The sequence below is a fragment of the Vigna unguiculata genome, chromosome 5, assembly GCF_004118075.2.
Source record: "Vigna unguiculata cultivar IT97K-499-35 chromosome 5, ASM411807v1, whole genome shotgun sequence".
Taxonomy (NCBI): Eukaryota; Viridiplantae; Streptophyta; class Magnoliopsida; order Fabales; family Fabaceae; genus Vigna; species Vigna unguiculata.
In genome coordinates, this window is record NC_040283.1 from 20,158,141 (window position 1) to 20,183,121 (window position 24,981).

General features: G+C 43.4%; 1 protein-coding gene across 1 annotated transcript; it reads left to right on the top strand.

Moving 5' to 3' along the window:
- Positions 1-789: 789 nt before the first annotated feature.
- LOC114184457 lies at positions 790-6,096 on the top strand. Its single transcript, XM_028071767.1, has 2 exons — positions 790-4,013; positions 4,101-6,096. Exons 1-2 carry the CDS (start codon positions 790-792, stop codon positions 6,094-6,096), a joined length of 5,220 nt encoding a protein of 1,739 aa, XP_027927568.1.
- Positions 6,097-24,981: the final 18,885 nt, after the last annotated feature.

Consider the following 24,981-nt stretch of genomic DNA (forward strand, 5'->3'; position numbering starts at 1 on the left):
GGTCTTACGGTCGAACGAAAAGTCATGCAGCATCGCTAAAGCATAAGACCATTGGTCAAACGGATAAAATTTCGGAACATCGGTCAAACGGTTGAACATATAAGTCACGACTTAACCATATTCATGCCATCGGTTCATCGGCAGAACAACAGCGATGGACCTTCTAACCTCGAGGGCCCATCGGTTCATCGGCATAACAACAGCGATGGACCTTCTAACCTCGAGGGCCCATCGGTTCATCGGTAAAACAGCAGCGACGGACCTTCCTAAGCACCTGTCGGTTGATCGGTAAAACACAGATTGTTAGCTTGTTGGAAACATAACGTTATCAACCCAGCCAAGCGGCCGTCGGTCGCACAGTTAAATAACTTAAGTTAATAATTATCGGTTAAACGAGTCACTAATCTTCATTAAGGGGTCATTGGGCCGTGATTAAGAAACCCTAATTGCAGGCCCATGTCGAAAGCTATAAATAGGGCCCAAAGGTAAGTTGGTGAGGATCTTAATTTCGCATTTATTACAGCTGATATTCTGATATACCGATCGGCTCTTTCTGACTTAAGCATCGGAGTACTTTAGGCAGGTACCCCGATCGTCGTCCCAACCGATCGAGCTGAGGAGTGGATTTTGCTGAAGTTACTGGAGAGGAGAAGGATAACTTAAAGTGAAGAGGTTCTTCTAGTAGGCTCTTGGTCCCTACCCCGAAACATTTTGGCGCCCACCGTGGGGCCGAGCAGTCTCCTTTGAGAACATACCCATATGGTGACCACGAGGAACCGAAACAGCAACATGGACGGAGGAAGATTGGCAGATGATCAGGCGGACACTAGAGAGATGATACGGGCGATGCAGCAGAGAATGGATGAGATGCAAAGGAACTATGAAGCGCAAATGCAGATTTTACGAGAGGAGAATGCCATCCTAAGGCAGAAGGAAGATGGAATCCCTTCGACGCCTACCGTGCCTGACCCGAACAGGCTAAGTCGGGTACAACAACATCGGGATGCCGAACGGGTAGAAAGCCGCCTCCCCCCCACAGGACATGAGCAGTCACAACCAGCTCGGATTGAAAGGACACAAGCTTCGAGGGGAAATCCGTCACAAACGGTGGCGGAGAGTTCAGGAGCAAACAACGGGGGCCGCCCGTCGCGCCAACCGATCCCTGCGTCGGGGTCCTCCCCCTTTACTTCGTATATTTTGGAGACGCCGCTGCCGGAGAAGTGGAAAATGCCAACTTTTGACAAGTACGACGGTATGACCGACCCAGACAATCACATGCGGGTCTTCATGCATCAGATGATGTTTCACGCCGTTAGCGATCCCATCTGGTGCCGAGTCTTCTCGACTTCGTTGACTGGGGAGGCGTTGGAGTGGTTCTCCGAGCTGCCGACCGGTTGCATTGATTCGTTTGCCACTCTAAAGGCAAAGTTCAGCACGCAGTTCGCGCCCGTGAAACCGGCCATTCTGACGGTCGACAATCTGGTGAACATCCGACAAGAGGATGGGGAATCGCTGAGGAGTTACCTCGATCGGTATAATCGGATGTCGGTCAAGATAAAAGGTCTCAGCGACGAGATTGCGCGACATCACTTCTCTTACGGACTCCAGCCGGGAGTTTTTGCGGACAAGATAAGCCGTAAGAAGCCGCAGACAATGGAGGAGATGAGGGAACGCGCGGCCAAATTCATACAGATGGAGGACATGCAGGAGTTTAGGGTGAAAAAGAGGGAGAAGGAGGATGTTGCGCTCCCAAAGCCGACCGCCCCTAGACCGAGCAAACCTGTAGCCCGACCCACCGAAAGGAAGGCGCCGAAGTTCACAACCTACACTCCTCTGGCTGTTCCCCGAGCCAGGATCCTGCAGGAGGCCTTCAGTGCCGATTCGCTCCCAACGATTAGGAAGAAGCCTCCGCCACCCGACGCTGACGGGAGTAAACATTGCCAGTACCATCGGACAATCGGGCATACCACCGAAGAGTGCCATACACTCCGCGACAAAATAGAAGAACTCATTCGGCAGGGACACTTGAAGAAATACATTCGGCAAGATCATCCCCCGCGGAGTCCGATGAGGAACCGAAGCCCAATGAGAAGGGTCCCCCCAGCCCGGTCGGAGAGAAAAAGAGAGCCCGAACGCGAGAAACAAAGGAGAGGACCATCCCGATCACATCGGAGTCCAAGAAGAAGCCGCAGTCGTAGCCATGACAGACCCTTGAGGGGTTACATCAATACCATTTCCGGAGGGTTCGCCGGAGGAGGATCGAATTCCGCAGCTCGAAAAAGGCACGTTCGAGCGTTGAAGTCGGTTCATCTGGTCGAAAAGAAGATCCGCTCGATGCCTCCCATCACATTCACGGACGACGACTTCAAAGCGCCCGACCCAGATCATGACGACCCGATGGTCATCTCGATAGAAGTAGCCGAGTACGGGATCGGGAAGGTGTTGGTCAATCAGGGGAGTTCCGTCATCATCTTGTACTGGAAGACCTTCCGGAAGATGAACTTGTCGGAGGATCTGATCGTCCCGTTTAATGAGCAGATTGTCGGTTTCTCGGGCGAGCGAGTCGACACAAGGGGCTATCTGGACCTGCGTACCAGGATCGGCTTAAGAAAAGACGGTCGAGAGGTAAGGGTTAGATTCCTTTTAGTTGAAGCTAACACCTCCTACAATGTGTTGTTAGGGAGACCCTGCTTGAACGCTTTCGGAGCGATCGTGTCTACCCTGCACCTGGCCATGAAGTTCCCGTTGGACAGAGGGACAATTTGCACGGTACATGCGGACCAACAAGTCGCCCGGCAATGTTATGCCGCGGGATTGAAGGTCGCTCCTTATAGTCGCCCGCGAAAACAACACCAATCGGAAGTAGCAATGACGGACCTGGATCCCCGAACGAACACAGAGGATCGGCTGCAACCAGAAGGAGAGACCAAGGAGATCCTGATCGGAAGCCAACCCGGACAGCTAACGAAGATCGGGGGAGCCTTGAGCACGGAAGAGGAGGGGCTCCTCAGCGTAGTGATCCTAAAAAACAAAGATCTATTCGCATGGTCAAGCGCCGATATGCCAGGTGTCCACCCAGACGTGATGTCCCATAAACTAGCCATATTCCGGGAAGCCCGACCGGTCGCTCAGAAGAAAAGAAAGATGGGAGAAGAAAGAAGGAGGGCGGTCGAGGAAGAAGTGAGAAAGCTAGAAGGAGCTGGTTTCATCAGAGAAATTAAGTATACCACATGGCTAGCTAACGTGGTCATGGTAAAGAAGACGAGCGGGAAGTGGAGGATGTGCACAGATTTCACTGATCTCAACAAGGCTTGCCCGAAGGACGCCTACCCCCTGCCTAGCATCGATCGGCTGGTAGATGGAGCCTCAGGACACAACTTCCTGAGCTTCCTGGGCGCATACTCAGGGTACAATCAGATCCCCATGTATGGCCCGGACAGATCCAAGACGGCGTTCATCACGGACCAAACTAATTTTTGCTACGAAGTCATGCCTTTCGGCCTGAAGAACGATGGGACAACCTATCAGCGGCTAATGGATCGGGTCTTCCGCGGACAGATCAGTCGGTCCATGGAGGTGTATGTGGACGATATGGTCGTGAAGTCGCAGACTGTCGGAGATCATGTACGCGACCTCGGCGAGGTCTTCCACCAGGTGCACAGATATAACATGCGTCTCAACCCAGAGAAGTGTGTCTTTGGGGTGCCGGCGGGGAAATTCCTGGGTTTCATGCTGACCGCCCGAGGCATAGAGGCGAATCCGGACAAGTGTGCTGCTATTGTTGAGATGAGAAGTCCTAAAAACTTGAAGGAGGTTCAACGGTTGATGGGGCGGCTGACTTCTCTGGCACGTTTTCTACCCAGGCTGACAGAGAAGGTTAGGCCGATCCTGAAGATCATGAAGAAGCAGACTACGGAGAAGTGGGATGATCAATGCGAGGCGGCATTTCAGCAAATAAAGGAGATGATCAGCAGCCCACCAATAATGAGTCGACCGGTAGAAGGACTACCTCTGTAGTTATACCTGTCGGTATCAGACGACACGATCAGTGCGGCCTTAATACAAGAAGTCCCGGAGCAGCGACCTGTTTATTTCATCAGCCGAGTTCTACAGAGTGCAGAAACGAGGTATCAGCTGATAGAGAAGATAGCCTTGGCACTATTGACGGCCGCACGCCGGTTGCGCCAGTACTTTCAGAGTCACCAGGTGATCGTCCGAACCGATCATCCCATAGCCAAGATACTCCGGAAGCCCGACTTGGCTGGTAGAATGATCGCCTGGTCGATTGAGTTATCGGAGTTCGGTCTCAAGTACGAGCCTAGAGGATCGGTCAAAGGGCAGCATTTGGCCGACTTTGCAGCCGAACTCCACGGACCGGTCCCTTCGTCCGAGCAAACGTGGGTCCTCTTCGTTGACGGGTCGTCGGACAAACGAAATGCTGGAGTAGGAATAGTCATTGAAGGACCGAACGGCTTCACGGTTGAGCACTCCTTGCAGTTTAAGTTTAAAGCCTCCAATAACCAAGCGGAGTATGAAGCGCTGATCGTCGGGTTAAGACTAGCAAAAGACTTGGGCGCGACGAAGTTGAAGTGTAACACTGATTCGAAGCTCGTGGTCGGGCAGGTGCAGGGTGAATATCAGGTTAAGGATCATTTGCTGCTTCAGTACTATCATAAGGCCGTTAAAGCCATGAAAGAATTCGAAGAGGTTACCATCCATCACATCCCCCGAGCGGAGAACGCCAGAGCCGATAGGCTATCCAAGCTGGCGGAGGGAAAGGAGAAGGGCCAATTGAAGACAATTATCAGGCAAACCCTGATGAGACCTTCAGCGGGAGAATGTGCTGCAGCGGATCGATCGGCTGATTGGACCGGCGAGGTACGAGAACTCTTAAAGAGGTGTGAGGCTGGAGAGGAGGTCAGGCCGACGGAGAGAAGGCGAGCACTTCGGTTCGTGATCATCGGAGAAGATCTATACAAGAGAGGCTTCACAGCGCCGCTCCTCAAGTGCCTATCAGCAGACGAAGCGGAGTACGTCATGAATGAGGTCCACAACGGCATTTGCGGAATGCACACCGGTCGGAGGACGATGAAAGCAAGGATACTCCGAGCGGGATATTTTTGGCCGACCATGGAACAAAACTGCGAAGCCATGATACGCAAGTGCGAGGGATGTCAAGCCCATGGAAATGATGTGAAGAAGGCTCCGACCGAGTTACACAGCTTAACAGCTCCATGGTCGTTCGCTCAATGGGGCATGGATATCGTCGAACCTTTCCCGGTTGGCCGAGCGCAAAAGAAATTCATACTTGTAGCAGTAGATTACTTCACTAAGTGGGTCGAAGCAGAGGCTTTGGCTAATATTACCGCTCGGCAGGTTCACTCCTTCGTCTGGCGCAACATCATATGTCGCTTCGGCCTCCCCCACACGATCATCACCGATAACGGTCGTCAGTTCATCGACAAGAAGCTAAAGGACTTCTATAAGCAAGTGGGGATACGGCACGTGACCAGCTCGGTCGAACATCCACAAACCAACGACCAGGCTGAGGCCATGAACAAGGTGATAGTGGCTGAGTTAAAGAAGAGGTTGGGAGAAGCCAAGGGAGCGTGGGTCGACGAGCTGCCACAAGTCCTTTGGGCCTATCGGTGCACGCCTCACGGGACGACGGGGGAATCTCCTTTCAACCTGACATACGGTACAGACGCCATGCTGCCGGTCGAAGTAGGGGAACCGACCCTTCGGCGGGAAATGCAAGACTTGGAGGTGAATTGTGGACGAATGCGTGAGGAGTTAGATTGGACGACCGAGCGAAGAGAACGAGCAGCCGTGCGAGCTGAAGCGTGCAAGAGAATGGTGGCAAGAAGGTATAACGCGAAGGTCAAACCAAGAAGTTTCGTCAAGGGAGATTTAGTCTGGAGAAAAACCAATGACGCCCGAAAGAAGTCAACACAGGGAAAGCTAGCACCAAACTGGAAGGGCCCGTTCCGCGTGACCGAGAGCTTGCAAAACGGAGCCTATCGGCTGGAGCACTTAAGCGGCAAAGAAATACCCAACACATGGAACGCGTCACACCTCAAAATGTATTACAGTTAATTATCAATAAAATGAGCGTTTCATCCAACTTCATCTAACAATCTGACCGACGGGGCTCCCTACGGGACCCAAGCAAAGCCTGACCGATCGAGACAGGGACCTCCAAGAAGAGGTCCCGCTCTGTCAGCACCGATCCAAGCGATCTAATTACCCTACGGGTAAACGAGTGACACGAGCTGTCCTAACCGATAGGGGTATAACACCAACGACATGAAAAACAAATTTAGCGCGCTAAGGTCAACCGCACGGAACAGATAATCAAGATAACAAGTGTTTAACGTTTGTGCACCGATCGTCCGGTCAGTTCAATATTAAGCGCAACCAAACAGAATTAACAAGATACGCAATTACACGGCCGATCGCCAACGCTGGAAAACAACAAAAGTACGGCCGATCGCCAACATGAAACAATAAGCGAATAAAAACATGAAAGAGCTACCAGATGAAATAAAGAAGGAGCTAAAAGTTTACATAAGTGTTTGTCAAAAAATAACTTAATAACCGAGCGAACGCGATCCATCGAACGGTCGATCGGGTTCGATCGGTTATATCAAAATATACAAGTAAAAAATTAAAATAATCTTATACAGGTGGGTCATTGACCTCGTCCAGCCGGTCGAAGACCCTCTCAACCTTCCCGTCAACCACCCCCATGTGCACGTCGAAACGGTCGGGAGAGCAGTTATAATAGAAGACCGCCAGGTCGACGACACTCTGGAAGCCCGCTTCATATTGAGCAAATACTTGCTCGTCGGCCACTCCCAGCTCGGCCTCCAAATCCTTTGCCTTCTTCTGCCAATCTGAAGCTGAACCGGCGGCGGCCATATGCTCCAGAGTAAGATCATCGAAGCGCCGCTGGAGCTTGCGTAGTTCATCAGCGGCTTCACCTGCTTTCGCTTGCTCCGCCTTGGTTCGATCGTCTGCAGCCTTCAATAGACCAGCACACTTGGCGTGCTCGGCTTTGATGCCGTTGAGCCGATCGAACAGAGCCTTCAGGTCAGCCGCCGATGCTTTCACCTCGTTGAGCTCAACCTTGGCCGCTGCAAGCTCCTTCTCCAAATCCTCTATCTTGCTCTGCTCGGGGCGAGGAAACTTAGTATACAGGGCAGCCAGCCTAAGGGTGAGCTCCCCGGCGGTCCGAAGGGCATCCTCTTCAGACACGTCCTTCAGCGCCTCAGTCATTCGAGGTCCCAGCTGAAGGAAGACCTCTTCATCAAGGCGTACGCCGCCGCCGAGGAAAGCGTCGGCCAGGGATCCAGAGGTCTCCCCCTTCTTTTGTTTTTTCGGTGGACGGTCGGCCGGGGGGTCGTCTTTCTTGGACTTCTTCCCCTTGTCCCCGGCAGCGGCAGCAGCAGCAGCACCCGAACCAGGCGGCTTCACAACAAAACAAGGCCGGGAGACGGTGCCCAAAGTCCCGGCAGGAGCGGTGGTAGCCGGAGCCCGACCAGTAGAAGGGGCTGCAGGGACGGTCGCCAGCGGCACCACTTCCTCAGCAGTATCCTCTCCCCTTCGTCGAGTCTTAGCGCGAGCCAGAAACTCGGCGTTAGGAGCGGTCGACCGAGCCATTATATCTGCAAAACAGCAAAGTAAATAAGTTAACTGCGATCAATATGACGATCGGTAATATCAGAACAACTAACCATAAACCGCCCTCGGTAAGTCCGGGGAACGGAGGCATTGGATCAGCGGCCGCGGGGGGATCTTGTCGGGCAGGGTCTTGAGGACGGCTAGGTCGGCCCGCTCGGCCGAGGTCAACCGCTCTTCAGCCCATGCATCCGTGGGAGGTGGGAACGCCGTCCAGTAAAGCGGGAATTTAGGACGATCCTGCTCGTCGAAGATGTATCTCCTCCCCTTGCGGGGAATCGCGACCTTAAAAAATCCGGTCTTGAAACCCTTGTAGGAGGCAAGGTAGAGGGTGAGCAAACTCTTGTTCGCCCCGAGGAACGAAACCCAACCCTTAGACGCCGTCGGTCGAGTCTTATAGAAATGAAGGAACAGAGGCATGGTAGGTGTCAGGCCGGCCGCCCGGCATAGGACGTCGAACGCTTGCATAGACGCCCACGCGTTCGGATGAATCTGCGTCGGTGCGCATTGGATCTGACGGAGGACTGCCATCTGCCAATCGGCAAACGGCACGGTCAAGCCCAGATCATGGAAAAGGCAGGCGTACACATAGAAGAAGTCTAGCGTCGCCTCTCCCTTCCCATGGCACACTCTCTCGTTACCCGCACATATCTTAACCCGAAGGTGTCTATCCTCTACTTCCTCGCTGAATATCCTGGTCCGCTCGACCAGATCCCCCAGGTCGTTGCCCCATCGAAATCTGGTCGCGAGGGTGCGCGGCTCATAGGGGGCCCAATCATATCCCGATATTTCCGGCAGATCGGCGCCGTCCCCCTCGTCGCCAACGTCGATCCCTATGATGTCCCCGCTGTCGTCGGAAATATAGACTTGCTCCGCCGCTTCCACGACCGGTGGCTCGGCCTCAGAACTGCCGCTTAGGAGAATTGGGGAACTTGTTGCGCCCGACACTCCCCCGAGCGAAGTTCCCGATTCAGACGACTCAAACAGGGCGGAGACCGACCCAGCGCCCCCAGACCACCCGACCGCTTCACCCGACAGACCCTCTGAACCCGATGCGCTGGAAGACATTTTTACCTGCAGATAGAAGAAAACGATCGGAAGCTCGGCTAGAAAGAGAAAGAAAAGCGTGAAAATAACGACAGCCACACAAACTTATTTATAGGGGGGACCATATGACACGTGGCAGCCCCGGAACCCTACGATCATATTCAGATCGACGGTCCATGCTTCGTGACGCTTCAAATCATAACTGTCAGGCACGATCCACGAGGCAATATAACCGTTGAGAAACGCCGGCGGTCAATCGGCACCACGGTCTTGGTAAAACCTCCTCGATTCATCTCCATTGCTCGAGGCTGGGGGGCTTGTGTACTGTATGTCCCATCGGTCAATCGGCCAAAGATAACCCTCAGGGGACCATCGGTCTTACGGTCGAACGAAAAGCCATGCAGCATCGCTAAAGCAGAAGACCATCGGTCAAACGGATAAAATTTCGGAACATCGGTCAAACGGTTGAACATATAAGTCACGACTTAACCATATTCATGCCATCGGTTCATCGGCAGAACAACAGCGATGGACCTTCTAACCTCGAGGGCCCATCGGTTCATCGGCAGAACAACAGCGATGGACCTTTTAACCTCGAGGGCCCATCGGTTCATCGGCAGAACAACAGTGATGGACCTTCTAACCTCGAGGGCCCATCGGTTCATCGATATAACAACAGCGATGGACCTTCTAACCTCGAGGGCTCATCGGTTCATCGGTAAAACAGCAGCGACGGACCTTCCTAAGCACCTGTCGGTTGATCGGTAAAACACAGATTGTTAGCTTGTTGGAAACATAACGTTATCAACCCAGCCAAGCGGCCGTCGGTCGCACAGTTAAATAACTTAAGTTAATAATTATCGGTTAAACGAGTCACTAATCTTCATTAAGGGGTCATTGGGCCGTGATTAAGAAACCCTAATTGCAGGCCCATGTCGAAAGCTATAAATAGGGCCCAAAGGTAAGTTGGTGAGGATCTTAATTTCGCATTTATTACAGCTGATATTCTGATATACCGATCGGCTCTTTCTGACTTAAGCATCGGAGTACTTTAGGCAGGTACCCCGATCGTCGTCCCAACCGATCGAGCTGAGGAGTGGATTTTGCTGAAGTTACTGGAGAGGAGAAGGATAACGTAAAGTGAAGAGGTTCTTCTAGTAGGCTCTTGGTCCCTACCCCGAAACAACTTGCAAATTAATAAATATTTTCATCTGATAATTGAATTTTAATAAACCAACTCTTAAATCGATCAAATATAGCAGAAATAAATGTTGTGGTGAATAATATACTTTAAGCAGACAATGACGCTTTTGGCACGTGGTGGTCCCAAACATTAAATAAGTACCACGTTTAATATAATCTAAGGGAAGAAGATGGATACAATCTTCCGTGTTAATGTCATGGTCCCAAACATCACAATCGTTTTGCGAATAATTACAGAGACACAATTTAGCCATTTTGCAATTCAGTTTTTATGGGATGTTCTCGAAGGGATATGTAAAAAGGTAGTTGTTAAATCGAATTAATTGTTTTTACCCAGGAAGTGTGAAATAAACATTAGAGCATTCAGAGGTCTCAATTTCACATAAGAAAGTAACTGGCACGGCACTACAAGAAATTCTTTATCTTGCCAGAGAAATTAGCTACAATTTTTTTTTTATTAATTCTTCTCTAATTTGCAAGAAAATTGTAAAGAAATGAGATGATAATTAATTTGTAATAAAACAATTATAAATTTGCTAGAACATAAATTTATCACTAATTCTTTTTAATTAAAAAAATATATATAAATATTTTTTTTAAATATTAATAATATAAATAAATAGTTATTTATTATTTAATATTTATATGAAATATTAATTTAAAGAAAATAATGCGATAAAAATATTAGTATTTGATATTGATATTATCAAATTGAAACTTACTCTATTAATTATTAAGTTTATAAATGAACAGTAATAATATTTATGAAGAAATTTTTCATAAAGTTTTTAGTGTGTTTTTGTATTCTCACGGTTAAAATGCACATGACAATAGACGCTTAACATTATGTGAGAATATTTTATTTAAATTTTTGCTCGCTAATCAAATTCGTTCATCTCTTTTTCGCATCACCTTCTCATCAAAGTTGTATACTGACTCAGTGAAGAAGATGTAGAATCTGCTTTCGTGCTGTTCATTATCCATCTCTACATTAGCGAACACCACCATTCGATCATCTCTCTGTAGTGAGCCAGAGAAGTCGTTCTTCCATCTCACTACTATTCACTATTCGATCATCTCTCACCACTATTCGATCATCTCTCTCACTGTTGTTCACTGTGGTTCTACCTCTCACCATTGTTCGAGTAGTTGCATCTACTACTTGCTCCTAATCGGTAATTTACTCTTCTCTTTTCTATTCCATCTTCCATATTCCACTCACTCATGATAATACTTTTCGTTTAAGAGCTTATGGCGTGTTTCAATCTATGCACGATGTCAGTTGATGTCTAAGGTTTCAATCTTCCACTCTAAATCTGAAATTCGTTGGGGCCTTTAATTTGATTAATTTAAACAAGTATTTCGTTAGATTTTTAGGGTTTGAAATTATGTTGAATTAATCTTCCACTCCCAATTTGAAATTCTGTTGGGGCTTGTATGATTTGTTGTTCTCCCATGATTCCTCTTTGTGAAACAGAAAAATAAGAACATTGTGTGCTTAGAAATAGGTCATTTGGGTGATTAGAGTCAAGAAGGTGTGAATTCATTGTTCCCTCTTTGTTTGCTTCACAGTGCTTAAGCCATTCAAACTTTCAGATGGAGTAGATTTTTAGTTTCAAAATTTAATTACTGAATTTTAGTTTTTTGATTCAAAAAGCTTATTAAGAAGTTCCAGAAATTTGAGAGATTTAATAATATATTAAGACATATTATTATTAACCATAGAATTTGCATCATTTGAGTTCACTCAACCATCAAAATGTCTATTCTATTTGATTAATCAACGATCACCATCTATGAGGTAAGATAATTATCTTAATAGCTGATTTAAAAAAAGTGCTAAAGTCATTTTACTAGCCCTGGTGTGCTTACTTGGGCATGCCTTGTTTTCTGCTAACATAATAATAATAATACGACTCCAACTACATAATAACTAATATTATTTTTTTATATATTTCGTTAGTCAAAAAATTATAACAGAAATATTAGTCTTATTTCTACGTAGAAAAATTGCAACTAGAAACTATAAGAGTTAAATTTAGAAGAAACCTAAGTCTTTTTGTTTTGGATTTAGTTTTTCAAATGATTGAAAACATGTCACCACATGCCCGTGGAAAGAAAAATCTGTTTTCATTAAATTAATAGGGTGATGTGATAGTTTTCTTAGTTTAGAAGGTATAGTAAACCTTGACTTTATATTCAGTAATGATAAAAAAAAACTCCAACAAAAACAAGCTACGTAGCGGAGTTTCCATCACCCGATGACCACGAGGAGATCCCACATTTGCTCACATCAATAAATTGATGATCATCGCAAAAGGAGAAAACCACACATAGAACACACAAGCAAACAGAAAGGGTAAGCTAAAGTAAAAAGGTTTTTATCATGCAATTGGACATACAAAATTTAAAAGACATGAGTACATAAATAAACCAATCATGTAATGACCGACAAGCAAGCCACTAAGACTCAAATATCTGGATACGTATAATCAGTCGGATTCACTAGATGCTTGCACTTGTGGTGGCCTCCACTGCTCTACAAAGCCATTGCAATTGGGTTTCACCCTACCACGCACAAGGTTAGCCTTTAAACATCTAAGGTCTTCTACTACTCTCACCACTTGAGTTAGTACGCTCTACATGAGACTTACTAACTCTTTAGAGTGTCAGGATGCAATCCTTACTTGAATCCTTACTAAATTATATAATGAGGCACCACCACAAAACCTCCGTGGAATTATGTCCTAACCATAAGGCACCACCATGACCACCCACTAACAAGGTTCATGGAATTACGTTCTGACCATGAGGCACCACCACGAAACCTTCGTGCAATTACGTCTTGACCATGAAGCACAACCATGAGATCTCGCCTAGATATACATGGAATTACGTCCTAAACCATACCAAAATCATGTTTTGCCAACCAAACATAAAGTTATCATGCGTACCAAGTCTCATGTAATTAATCAACCAACCCATGAACCAATTCATACTTTCCATTTCATATTCAACATGGAAACATCCCATCCTTATTTGATCTCTTGCAATATACATGACATCACACATCAGGCTTTTGTGGTAAAACACTCTATCAAGCAAACAAGCAACCATATCAGAGAACCAAACAGAACTAGAGCACGAACCTGCCCCAGTCTCGCTAAGGCTAGAAGTCCTCGCTCAGACGAGCCCTTCTCTCCTAGGCGAGAGCTCGAACAAGGGAACAATGGCTTCTACGATTTCTCGTTTAGGAGAGACCTCCTCGCCTGAGTGAGATTACCCCTCACTCAAAATGAAGGCTCGTCGCCTAAGTGACAACTTGAGCAGAAAACCTGGGCGAGTTGCTGCTAATCTCGCCTAGGCGAGGCACGCTCGCTTGGGCAAGAAAACCAATGCCCACCACTGTTCTCGCATGCAACAGTCAAGCATTTGCAAACCACAACACATTTATCCATAATCCAAGCAATCACAACAACACCAAAGCATATCAAACACGAAATAAAGCTAAAACGAAGCAGATATGAAGAACATACGAAACCCTAGCTTCCCTTACCTTATCAAGAGCTACTTTGAGGGGGTTTTAAGCCAGCAGAATGGTACCATAACTCCAAGAACAGCTTCGTAAGCTGGAAATACTAACATCAGACAAGGACGGGTTACTACGATGAACCCTAAATGGAACCACAAGAAAATCTAGTTGGAGGAGAAAGAGTATGAGCTGAAAATAACTCACGTGCGCAGAAAAATGGGTTGAGCTAACTTGACGACTAATGGGATTCAAAACCCTAGCAAAGAACTGTTGAGGGAAAGGAGAGAGAAAGGAAGCTGGTTCGTTTCGGAAAAACAGAAGAATGAGAGAGTTAGGCTGCTTTAGGGGTTTTGGACACCCTATGACCGACCTTAGGCCCAACAGATTGGAGTAGAATTAAGTGAACCTTACAAGAATGACATCAATACTAGACATCTACAATTATTTTTGATGATGTGGAACGAACATCTACAATCTTAAAATAACATTATCCTAGAAAGAGTGTCATTCAATCTACAATTTCTATGCTTAGCTCCATTTACTATTAATAAATCTGTACAAAACAAGAATGGTGAATTATTCTTAGACTACTAAACAAATAATGAGGTATTTAGGTCTTAATAATATCTAATTTGAGACTATTTTTAATAAATAAATAAATATTTTCTTATGACCATTAATAACAAAAATGTAGTTTCTAGTTATATGATAAGTTTTTATTAATAATAGAGAGTAAACGACAATTAAATAATTTTTAATTTGTGAAATAGTCTTTAATTACTTAATTAATAATATAGTGATTAAATATTTTTCTCTAAATTAATTCACATAAAATAACTTTTCAGCTTTAAATTTTCAACTTGCAGATTAATAAATATTGTTATCAGATAACTAAATCAATTTAATATAGTAGAATAAATTGTGGTGAATATACTTTTCGCATGATAATTAAGACGCTTTTGACATACGGGCTATGATGGTCCCCAAGCATGGAATAGGTCAAGTTTAATATAATATGAGGCGAAAAGATGGATACAATCTTACCTAATGTCATTGTCCCAAATATCACAATCGTTTTGGGAATAATTAGGTAGACAATTTAGGCACGTAAGAGCTAACATTGCAATCTTGTAATCGGATGTTCTCGAAGGGATATGTAGAACAGTATTTTTTAAATCGACTTAATTGATTTCACCAAGCATTCAAAAGTTTTAATTTCACACAAGAAAGTAACAGTAGTGCTTGAAAAAAATCATCACATTAACAATTACTTCATTTTATATACATTTGCTTCTATTTTATTTGCAATGTAAATGTAAAAAAAAAAAAAAACGTAGTTTAAATGTAATTTAGAGATGACAAATTGTGGATACAATTTTATAGAGTTTGATAATGTCTTAAACAAGAAAAATATTAATCCAGTATTGATTGTAAAAATTTATGTCACCTCTTTTGTTGATTTACTTTACCTGTTATTGTTCTATCCTTGATAATTTACTTTAGAACAATTTACGTTTATGCAAAACCTTTATATTCATTCTCTTCACCTATTTGTTCTCCATTTTATCTTTTTTATCCATCTACCATTCAATCTTTAAAAATAAACTTATAAAAAATACGATTGTTGGAGAAAAATGTCGAATTATTGATTGAGATTTACGTTAAGAACTCAATAATTTTAAGATATTTGTGGTTTTAATTCATAATATAGGTGAATTGTTCATCAACTTTATCTTGTTGGTGGATTCATAAACACTCTTTAAATCGGTTTGTAAAACATAAGTTTGTTAACCCACTTCTAGTCAAGTTGATTTGGTTCATTGATTAACATTGAGAATAATACCAAAATTCGTGAGAAGCAAATTGATACGCCTGGTGAGACCACTTGTGTTGGAAAAATGTTATTCCTGGAAGAAAAGTGTTAAAGAGTGTATGAGATTAAGAAGTGGAAAAATAAGCATGTCTTATAACACATAAATTACAACAGCGTCCACAAAGAATGGGTTTGTGGTCCCTAATGTGGGGCAAACTGTTAGAGTTACTAGTAGTCAAATGGTTGGTCAAAATGTTTCTTTAATGCAAACCATGAGTAAGTTGCTTTAAACATACTAACAAATGTCTTTATCCTTTATGTCCCAACTATACCACGAACCAAGTACGAATATATGCAGTAGAGCCGCTTACTCTATGCTGAGAGGACCCTAAGAACACAGTAAGCGGCACCAACCTCACAAGGTCGCTTACTCTGTGCTAAGAGATCCCTTAGTATACAGTAAGTGTCACCAACGTCACAAGGCCGCTTACTCTGGGATGAGAGACCCCTCAGTACAAAGGAAGCAGCACCAACATAGTAAGACTGCTTACTCTGTGCTGAGAGACCCCTCGGTACACAGTAAGCGGAACCAATGCCAAAAGGACGCTTACTCTGTGCTGAGAGACCCTTCAGTACACAATAAGCAGCACCAATGCCAAAATAGCGCTTACTTTATGCTGAGAGACCCCTCAATACACAGTAAGCGGCACCAATGTCAAAGGACGCTTACTCTAGGCTAAGAGACCCCTCAGTACATAGTAAGCAACACCACTGCCAAAAGGCTGCTTACTCTGTGTTGAGAGACCCCTCAGTACATAGTAAGCGGCACCAATGCCAAAAGGCCGCTTACTCTATGCTAAGAGACCTCTCAGCACACAATAAGCGGACACCCATGGCCCTCTAAGCCGCTTACCCCTCAATGCGTAGTAAGAAGTGCCTGACCATGAAAATGGCTAAGCGACCAAAAAGTACCCAGCCATTCAAACCCACATGACCCCTTACTAGGTACCGCTTAGTCATAATACCCCATGGAGTATGCGGTATCTGACATTATTGACTCAAGCCGCCTACTAGCAACTATCAAGGGCTTTTCTCGTAATTTCACCTATTGTCACTTGATCTAGAAATAGTTAAAAGAGGTATTTTGGGGCTGAAAAGCCCACTTTAGGTAGGACCGACAAGTAAAAAAGGTATAAATAGCACATTGTTCTATGCATTGATTACACATTAAAATATTCCCTGAATCTTTGACATCACCAGTGCTAACTTAAGCATTGGAGTACCTTTTGCAGGCATCCCTACGCTGTCATCAGAGCTTCATCGAAGTAGGAAGACATCTAGCCGACTTGTGGAGTACAACTTGGTCCCCTAAGAAGAATTGGCGCCCACCATGGCGCTCGAAGTGTGTTTTTCAAGTCCACGACCTACTAGTTTTGGTGCAATGGTGTCCACGAGAAGTAGAGCAGCCGAAGTCCCCACCATACCCTTCACAGCCGAAATGGGGGACGCAGGTCCCTCATCTGACATATCATGCATCCTAGAGGCTCAAGCCAGAATGCAACAAGAATTTACAGAATATAAGAAGAGGAACGCGGACGAAATGGAGGCCTTGAGGGAAGAGAACTGCAGACTTAAGAGGAAAATTGAGGCGGACAAGGCAATGAGAGGACCCAGACCCAACCCATCCAGAGTAGAACTTCCCACCGCCACCAAAGAGGAGAGCAAGTACAAGCCCACAAGCCACACAACTGGTGGCAACTACAGCTCTTTTGCCTCTCGCAGAACTCGTAGACTCTCTTTCGTTGATGGAATCATAGAAACACCACTCCCTCACAATTGGAAGGCGTCCACTGTTTAATGCCTCCCTTTTGTATCTTGCCAATTCTTCACATAATGCAATTTTCTCACGTTCAGACAATGCCACCGTTTTCTTCTCTTTGCCTTTCAAAGCTAGCTCTTTGCTAGCTGCCTGAAGATCTTGTTGTACTCTGAAGTGATGGTTTCTTTCCTCTCTCTGCTTCTTTATTAATACATCACAAGTTCTGATCCTGGCTTCATTGTCATGTTTGAGATCTATATATTCATGGTGAGCTTTCTGAAGATCATTAACAAGCTTAACATTTTTCTACTTCATCTTTTCTATTTCTTCCTTAAGGGTTTTTACTTCCTCACTCTCCACATCTTGTTGCTCTGGTATGAAGGTAACTAGTTTGAATGGTAGCTTCACCACTTTAACCCTATCCATTAACCATTGTTGATCATTCCATTATGTAATTTAGCATAAAAACACGCCCATTCTTGTGCTCCTTTAGCTGTTGGCTTGTAATTTGGACTGACATGAGAAGTAAACCATTTATATAATACTGGCAAGCAACATGACAACTTTTTCTTCTTAGATTCATAACACATTCTAATTTCCATAAACATCAGCTAAAATTGTTGTGACTGGGTTTTCTGCATTGATCTTATATGCTATGAAAACATTGATGGCTGAGAGATCAACAAAGTTATCGATGCTTGGGAAAATCATGACGCCATAAAGAACGAGCGCCAGTACATCCATGAAGGTTTCCCCCATGTCTTTATCAGCCAATTGGCGTAGATGTCCCTCTAGAAACCCCTAAGGAATGCCTATGATGGTTCCCTTCATAATCATTTTGCCTTCCAACTCTGTAGGGTGTATCTTCAAGATTCCTGCTAGTGTTGAAACAGATCCATTTTGCATTGTATGCTTGTAAGGAATCTTGCCTTCTAATGGTAGATCTAGAATATCCCCAAATTCCTCTACTGTTGACATTAATTGAAAATCCTTGAAGGTGAAGCACCGGAGCGGCGAATCATATTATTGGACCAAAGTAGTAACAATTGGAACCTGAGTATCAATCTCTAGAAGTTTCAGTAAATTCCCATACTTCCTTCGAAAATTATTCCACTGGATAGTCTTCATCTTCCCCACCAACTCTCGAAGATAATTCAAGTTTCCTTCCTTTGCTCTAATTGACTACTTCTTTTTTAGTGACTCTGAACCAGAATGCTCTCCAACTCTAGATTCCCTATTAATTTCCATTTCTTCTCCAAGGAAATGACACAGCTTTATGATTTTCTACCTAGAATGAATACAATGAAAATGTACAAAAAAAGAAAGAAAAATTGCAGACTACATGATGTTATGAATAATTTACATAACTTATTACAACCCAAAGAAAAAACACAAAGAAAGAAATACAAATAAAAATAAAATAAAAATAAAATAAACAGAAAAGGAATTGTAGTATTACACATCTCCCTTTTGTGCCTTATAAGGTTTAAGCGTGTCATAGGATTAAGGTAGGTATATGTGTTCACCAGGATAGTGTCCTATTTCCTAAGGATAAAAGGTCACTAGAGCATCACAATAGTTGGTAAACAACACGATGTAAGAGTATCAAATGAAGCAAACAGACTCTAGTTGGGGTTCTCATAATGACTACTTGGGAACTACATCCATTATGACACTGCTACAAAAATGCAAACCTAAACCCCCACCTGCAAAAACATATTTTCTACCCTAAGGTTCAATATCCACAAATATGTCATACACCAACAAGAATATATAATATACATAAATCGAGAAGGGAAAAACAAAACATCTAAATTTAACACATCGCTTTCGCATATTCGATTAAATAGGCTTGACTCTCAAGGGTCCCTAGTGAAGTCGCCATTTGTCGCAACCTAAACCGCGACGGGACGACGAACTTAAAAGAAATTAATTTAGAAGTCGCCACCATAGTTTATTGAGGAAAACTATGGAAAACCATAGTTTATTGATTAAATGATTTAATTTTTGAAAGTTGTCCTTTGACATATTTGAAAAGGAGTGTCATGCAACGCGAGCGGCCGATTAGACACCAAACACATTTTTTATAGCTTATTTATTAAAAAATAAGATTGTCGTGTGATGTGAGCAGTCAATCAGACACCAAACACATTTTTATAACTTATTTATTGAATGTCGTGTGACGCGAGTGGTCAATTACACACCAAAATAAAATATAATAATTTTTGCATTTTTAAAGAAAGTGTCATACGATGTGAGCGGCCGATTAGACACCAAAACAATTTTTATATTTTTATTTTAAAAAGAAGTGCCATGTGAGCGGCCGATTAGACAAAAAAAAATAATATTAAAATTTTATTTATTCTTATTTTTATCATTTTTTTGAAAATTATTTTTATTTTTATTTCAATTTAAAATATTTTTATTATTTTTGAAAATGATGTGATTGAAATGTGAAATTTACTTAAAAAACGCGGAAATGTGGTAGATGAAGAGAAACACGGGGTGCATAAAGTAAACGCAGGGTGCATATAGGAAACGCGAGGTGCATTAAAGTAAAACGTGGGGAGCATTAAAGTAAGCGCATCTTAGCCTAAGAAGAAAATAAAGGAGTGGGATGTGTGCTTAGTGGAAACGCGGGTACATAAAGTAACATAAAACTTCATGTATGGGAGCTAGGATTATTACATTGGGGAGGGCATAAAGTAAAATAAATAAATAAAATCCAAATTAAAAGCTAGGAGTGCGCGAATGAATTATGGTGGTGCATGAAGAAAAAAACTAAATTTACTAACCATAATTAAAAACAGGGGTGGTGCGCGAATGAATTGTGGTGGTGCGTCAAGAAAAAAAACTAAATCTACTAACCATAATTAAAAACAGGGTGTAGTGCGTGAATGAATTCTGGTGGTGCGTGAAGAAAAAAAACTAAATCTGCACTAAAAATGCATAACACAAGTTTAAACAAGAAACCTAACCCTTACTTCATCTTCTTCCTTCCCGCGAAACACCATTGCCGCCCTAACTTGAGATCTTGACCGCCAGCAGCGACGCGACCAACAACAGCGTCGATTGCCATCGCGCCACCACCAATAGCGGCGACACCACCGTTCGTCTCCAAAATCCAAGATTGTTTCAACTATGACTCACCTTTCCCTTGTCGTGCACTGCGAACTACCTGTAATAAAGGATTCTAACACAAACCATGGTTGCCCCACGATTTCCAGAATAGCAGTGCGCACTGTCGAACCTCTATTTTTTTACAATGAATCAAACCCTTTCTATTTCCTTTCTATTTCAGATTATTGAAACCCGATTTTCTTTTATTTTCAATTTTCTAGTTTTAATTCACTGATTAACAATTTCAAGCAGCATCAGATGAAGCGATTTCACGATTCATACCATTTACCGCATATCAATAAGTAGAATGGGCAGAACATCGTATCAAAATTTTGAAGATTGAAGATTTTGCGTACCTTATTTAATGTCTCAGCTTTGTTTTTCTATCATTGTTCCCTCTGTTCTTGATTCTGAAAGTTGTTGTTTATATTCCTTGTTGCACTGTTGTTTATATCACTGCTCCATTCTTTTTTTCTTCCCTGTTGCTTGTTCTGTGAACCAAAGTAGAAGAAGTTTTAGCTTCTGTTTCTTAAAATGAAAAATATCCCCCCTAATGGAAAAAAAATGTCTCCACCCCCCAAATAAAACAAAACTGTATATATGAATGTTGGTTTCAATTTTTCTTCACCATCCCTCCACTTTGTGCCAACGAAGTCATGAATAGCAGTTGAAGTAGAAGTTGAGATAACAAAGAAACCGTTCCCTTTAATCCTGCAAACAACTTTATTTTCAATTTTAATTTTTAATTTTTTGAAATTATTAATTAATTAAAGGACAAAAATATATTAATTAATTAACAATTTATTATTTTTTTTATCTTTTTTATGTAACACTTATTTTTGAATATATATATATATATATATATATTATTTCATTTTACTTTATTATTTTATTTATTTTTATTTTTATTTTTATTTTTATTTTATTTTTATTTTTATTAATGTTATTGTTGCTTTTTTTATTTTTATATATTTTTATTTTTAAAACAACATTATTTGCCCGGACGAAATTGGGTGTTAACAACTGTACCTTCAGAGTCGATGGGGGCAAGTTCCTAGGATTCATGTTGACCCGACATGTCATCGAAGCCAACCCTGAAAATGCCAAGCTATCATTGACATGTGCATCACAAAGAATGTCAAAGAAGTGCAAAGGCTAGTTGGAAGGTTAACAACCATTGCTCGTTTCCTACCAAAGCTAGCAAACAAAACTAAACCCATGGTGAAGCTACTAAAGAAGTCTGCCAAGTTCGAATGGAACAAAACATGCCAGAACAACTTCGACCAACTTAAGTAGCTACTGGCTACACCACCAATCCTAAACAAACCCCACCTTGAACTACCCTTATTACTTTACATTGCATCATCTTCCAATGCCGTGAGCGCAACACTTGTACAAGAAGTAGACGACACTCAGCAACCAATATACTTCACTAGTCGCATACTCCATGACCTAGAAATAAGATACCAGATGCCAGAAAAAATAGCACTCGTAATAATTACAACAGGACAGCGCCTCCGGCATACTTTCAAACACACCCAATCACCGTCAAGACAAATTATCCTGTGCAAAAAATTCTCCAAAAACTAGACCTGGCAAGAAGACTTTCATACTGGTCTGTTGAACTCTCCGAGTTCACCATCCAATACAAGCCACATGGCCCCATAAAGGAACAATGCCTTGCAGACTTCACAAATGACCTACAGGACCAAGAGCCCTAGCACGAATGGTGGACCATGCATGTCGACGGATCGTCTAACCCTACAGGCGCCGGAGTTGGCATCATCCTCGAAGGCCTAGGGGGCGTACTCATTGAGCAATCACTATGTTTCACTTTTAAAACGTCAAATAACTAAGTTGAGTATGAGGCCATCGTTGTAGGGCTACAGGTAGCCATCGAGATGGATGTCAGACGCCGAATATGCAAAACCAATTCCAAACTCATTGTTGGGCACCTCACAGGAGAATACCAGGTCAAAGATGACCTCTTGTCACAATACTACCATCTAGTAACCAGCTTGGCAGAAAAGCTAACAGAGTTCAAAATTGAACACGTACCTAGAAGCGACAATGCATGAGTTGACGTCTTATCAAAGCTAGCATGCACGAAAAAGAAAGGACAATACAGATCTTTCCTACAATAGGTACGAACCACCCTATCAATCCAAATACAAGTAGAGTGCCTCCAAGTAACCACCGAGGGATCTTGGATAGACCCTTTCATCACAAAACTCGAAAAAGGGCAAATCCCCACAGACCAAGAAAAAGGATGGATGAAGAAGGCCACACTTATAGCGGGAGAGCTCTTCACAAGGGGCTTCAACAAGCCACTACTCAAGTGTATCACAAATGACAAAGCCTCATACATCATGAAAGAAATACATGACGGGACCTGTGGATACCACTCAAGACCAGAAACAATGGCGGCACAAATCCTGTGCGTCGGATATTTTTGGCCAACAAAGGAACATGATTGCACAAACATCATTAAGAAATGCCAACCTTGCTAAAAACACAACCCCTGCTCGCACCTACACTAGGAAGAACTTCATCACATATCATCACCTTGGCCTTTTTCCAAATGGGGAATGGACATTGTGGGACCTTTCGCGCCAGGAAAAGGACAAGTGAAGTTCCTCCTAGTCGCAATTGACTATTTCTCTAAATGGATTGAAGCTGAGCCACTTGTAACCATTAGAGCCAAACAGGTACAACATTTCATCTGGAAAAACATCATTTGTAGGTACGACATCCCACACACTATCATCATGGATAAAGGGGGACAGTTCATCAACAAAGCATTGGCAGAATTCTACCGCGACCTTCACATTCAGCTTATCACGAGCTTGATAGAACACCCACAAACCAATGGCCAAGCAGAAGCCGCAAACAAGGTCATACTAGGGCAATTAAAGAAGAGACTGGACGACGCAAAAGGGAAATGGCTAAAAGAACTAATAGAAATACTTTGGGCATACAGGTGCACCTTATAATCCTTAACCAAAGAAGCCCCCTACAGCCTGGTCTGCGGCATAGATGCAATGATACCAATAAAAATCGAGGAACCATCCATTAGATAGACGCAGTACGATCACGACTCAAACGAAGAATGTATGAACACGAACCTAGACCTACTCGTCAAAAGAAGAGAATGATCACACATCCAGGACATGGCGACCAAACTTCGAGCGGCAAGAAAGTATAACTCCATGCTCAACTCCCAATCTTTCCACAAAGGAGACCTAGTTTGGCGAATGGCAAGTAAGGCTAGGAAACATGACGGCAAATTCTCAGCCAACTAGGAAGGACCATTCCGCGTACTACAAGAGTTACGCAACGGCACATATCGGCTGGAGCGACTATTAGGAGAACCAGTTCCCAACACCTGGAATGTCTCACATTTGAAATTTTACTTTAGCTAAGTTGTATACTCACTAACAATTGTAATCCCAAGATGCACTCTTTCCTAATCTGCCATATTTTCCCTAAGGAGGGTTTTGGCCAAGCAGGTTTTAACGAGGAATCTACCCCCTAATGAAATACAAGGATTACAAGTACATATCTTTAATTATTTGCATGCACTACCAGCCTCTAATCTAAGAGCCACTGGCCAGATCCTAAACTACCAGCCTCTAATCTAAGAGCCATTGGCCAAAGTCTCAAGAAACGAACTTCCTAGCCTTTAACCAAAGATTCGCTGGTCGAATATAGACAAAAACTTCCCAACCACTGCCCAAAGTGTCGGTGGCCGAAGTACGACATCATAATCACTTCCCAACCCACTACCCTAAGCGTCGCCGAAGGAACCCAACGAAAAAACTATAACCAACCACGACATAATTCGTCCAATGTAAAATGTTAAGAAGAACAACAACGACAAATTTCAGTATCCCCTCTTAAAACAAATTGCGCATAAAAGCAATACGGCCAAACCAAATTGAAAATAACGAGGAATGAAACGAAAGCCAATTTTCATTAAGTACCCAATGTCAAATATCCATCTTTACAAAGATACCAAAATACACAGTTCCCACCCAAAACCTATTAACAACAATAAAAAAGTCGGCATCCTCGCCCCAATTACAGAATTTTAACTAAGATCAAAAGAAAAACAAAGGTCGACGTCCTCGCCCCCAATAACAAGGAAAACAAAAGATCAACATCCTCACCCCCAGTTACAACAAAATGTAAAACAACAAATTTGGCGTCCTCGCCCCCAACACCCAAATAAGTTACTATTCGGCGCCCACGTCATTAGCATCCTCGACAACCTCCTCTGCATCATCCACTTCCTCCACCTCTTCCTCCTCATCCTCCGTTTCCAACACAACCCCATCAACATTCGTTGGTGGAGTTATCACCATTGTCCCCTCACTCCCCAATATCGTCGCCTCCTGCGTAGCTTTCAAACAACTAATCTTAAAAAATATCCAACATGTGATTGTCATACACATCGAAATTAACGTTGAAATGGTAGTCGGCCACAAATACCTCCTTGTATAAAAAATATGCCTGCCTTAGCGCCTTCTGGAAACCATTCATATGCTCAGAATAAATCGACTGTTGGAGACCATAAATCTCACTCGCCGTATCTTTTGCAATACGGATCTTGTCAAATTCTACCTTAACCTCTGCCTCTAATTTCTTCTTCTCATCAGCCCAAGCCTATTGATCACGGTCCCTCTGTCCTTTCAAAGCAACAATCTCTTCACTCAATTTTTTCTTGTCACCAGCAGCCACCTTTTCTTGTAACATGGTTGTTACCCA

Coding starts and splice junctions, on each gene's coding strand:
- LOC114184457 (XM_028071767.1), top strand. CDS start 790: ATGGACGGAGGAAGATTGGCAGATGATCAGGCGGACACTAGAGAGATG. Junction 4,014..4,100: donor CCGGTAGAAGGACTACCTCT/GTAGTTATACCT, acceptor TTATTTCATCAG/CCGAGTTCTACAGAGTGCAG.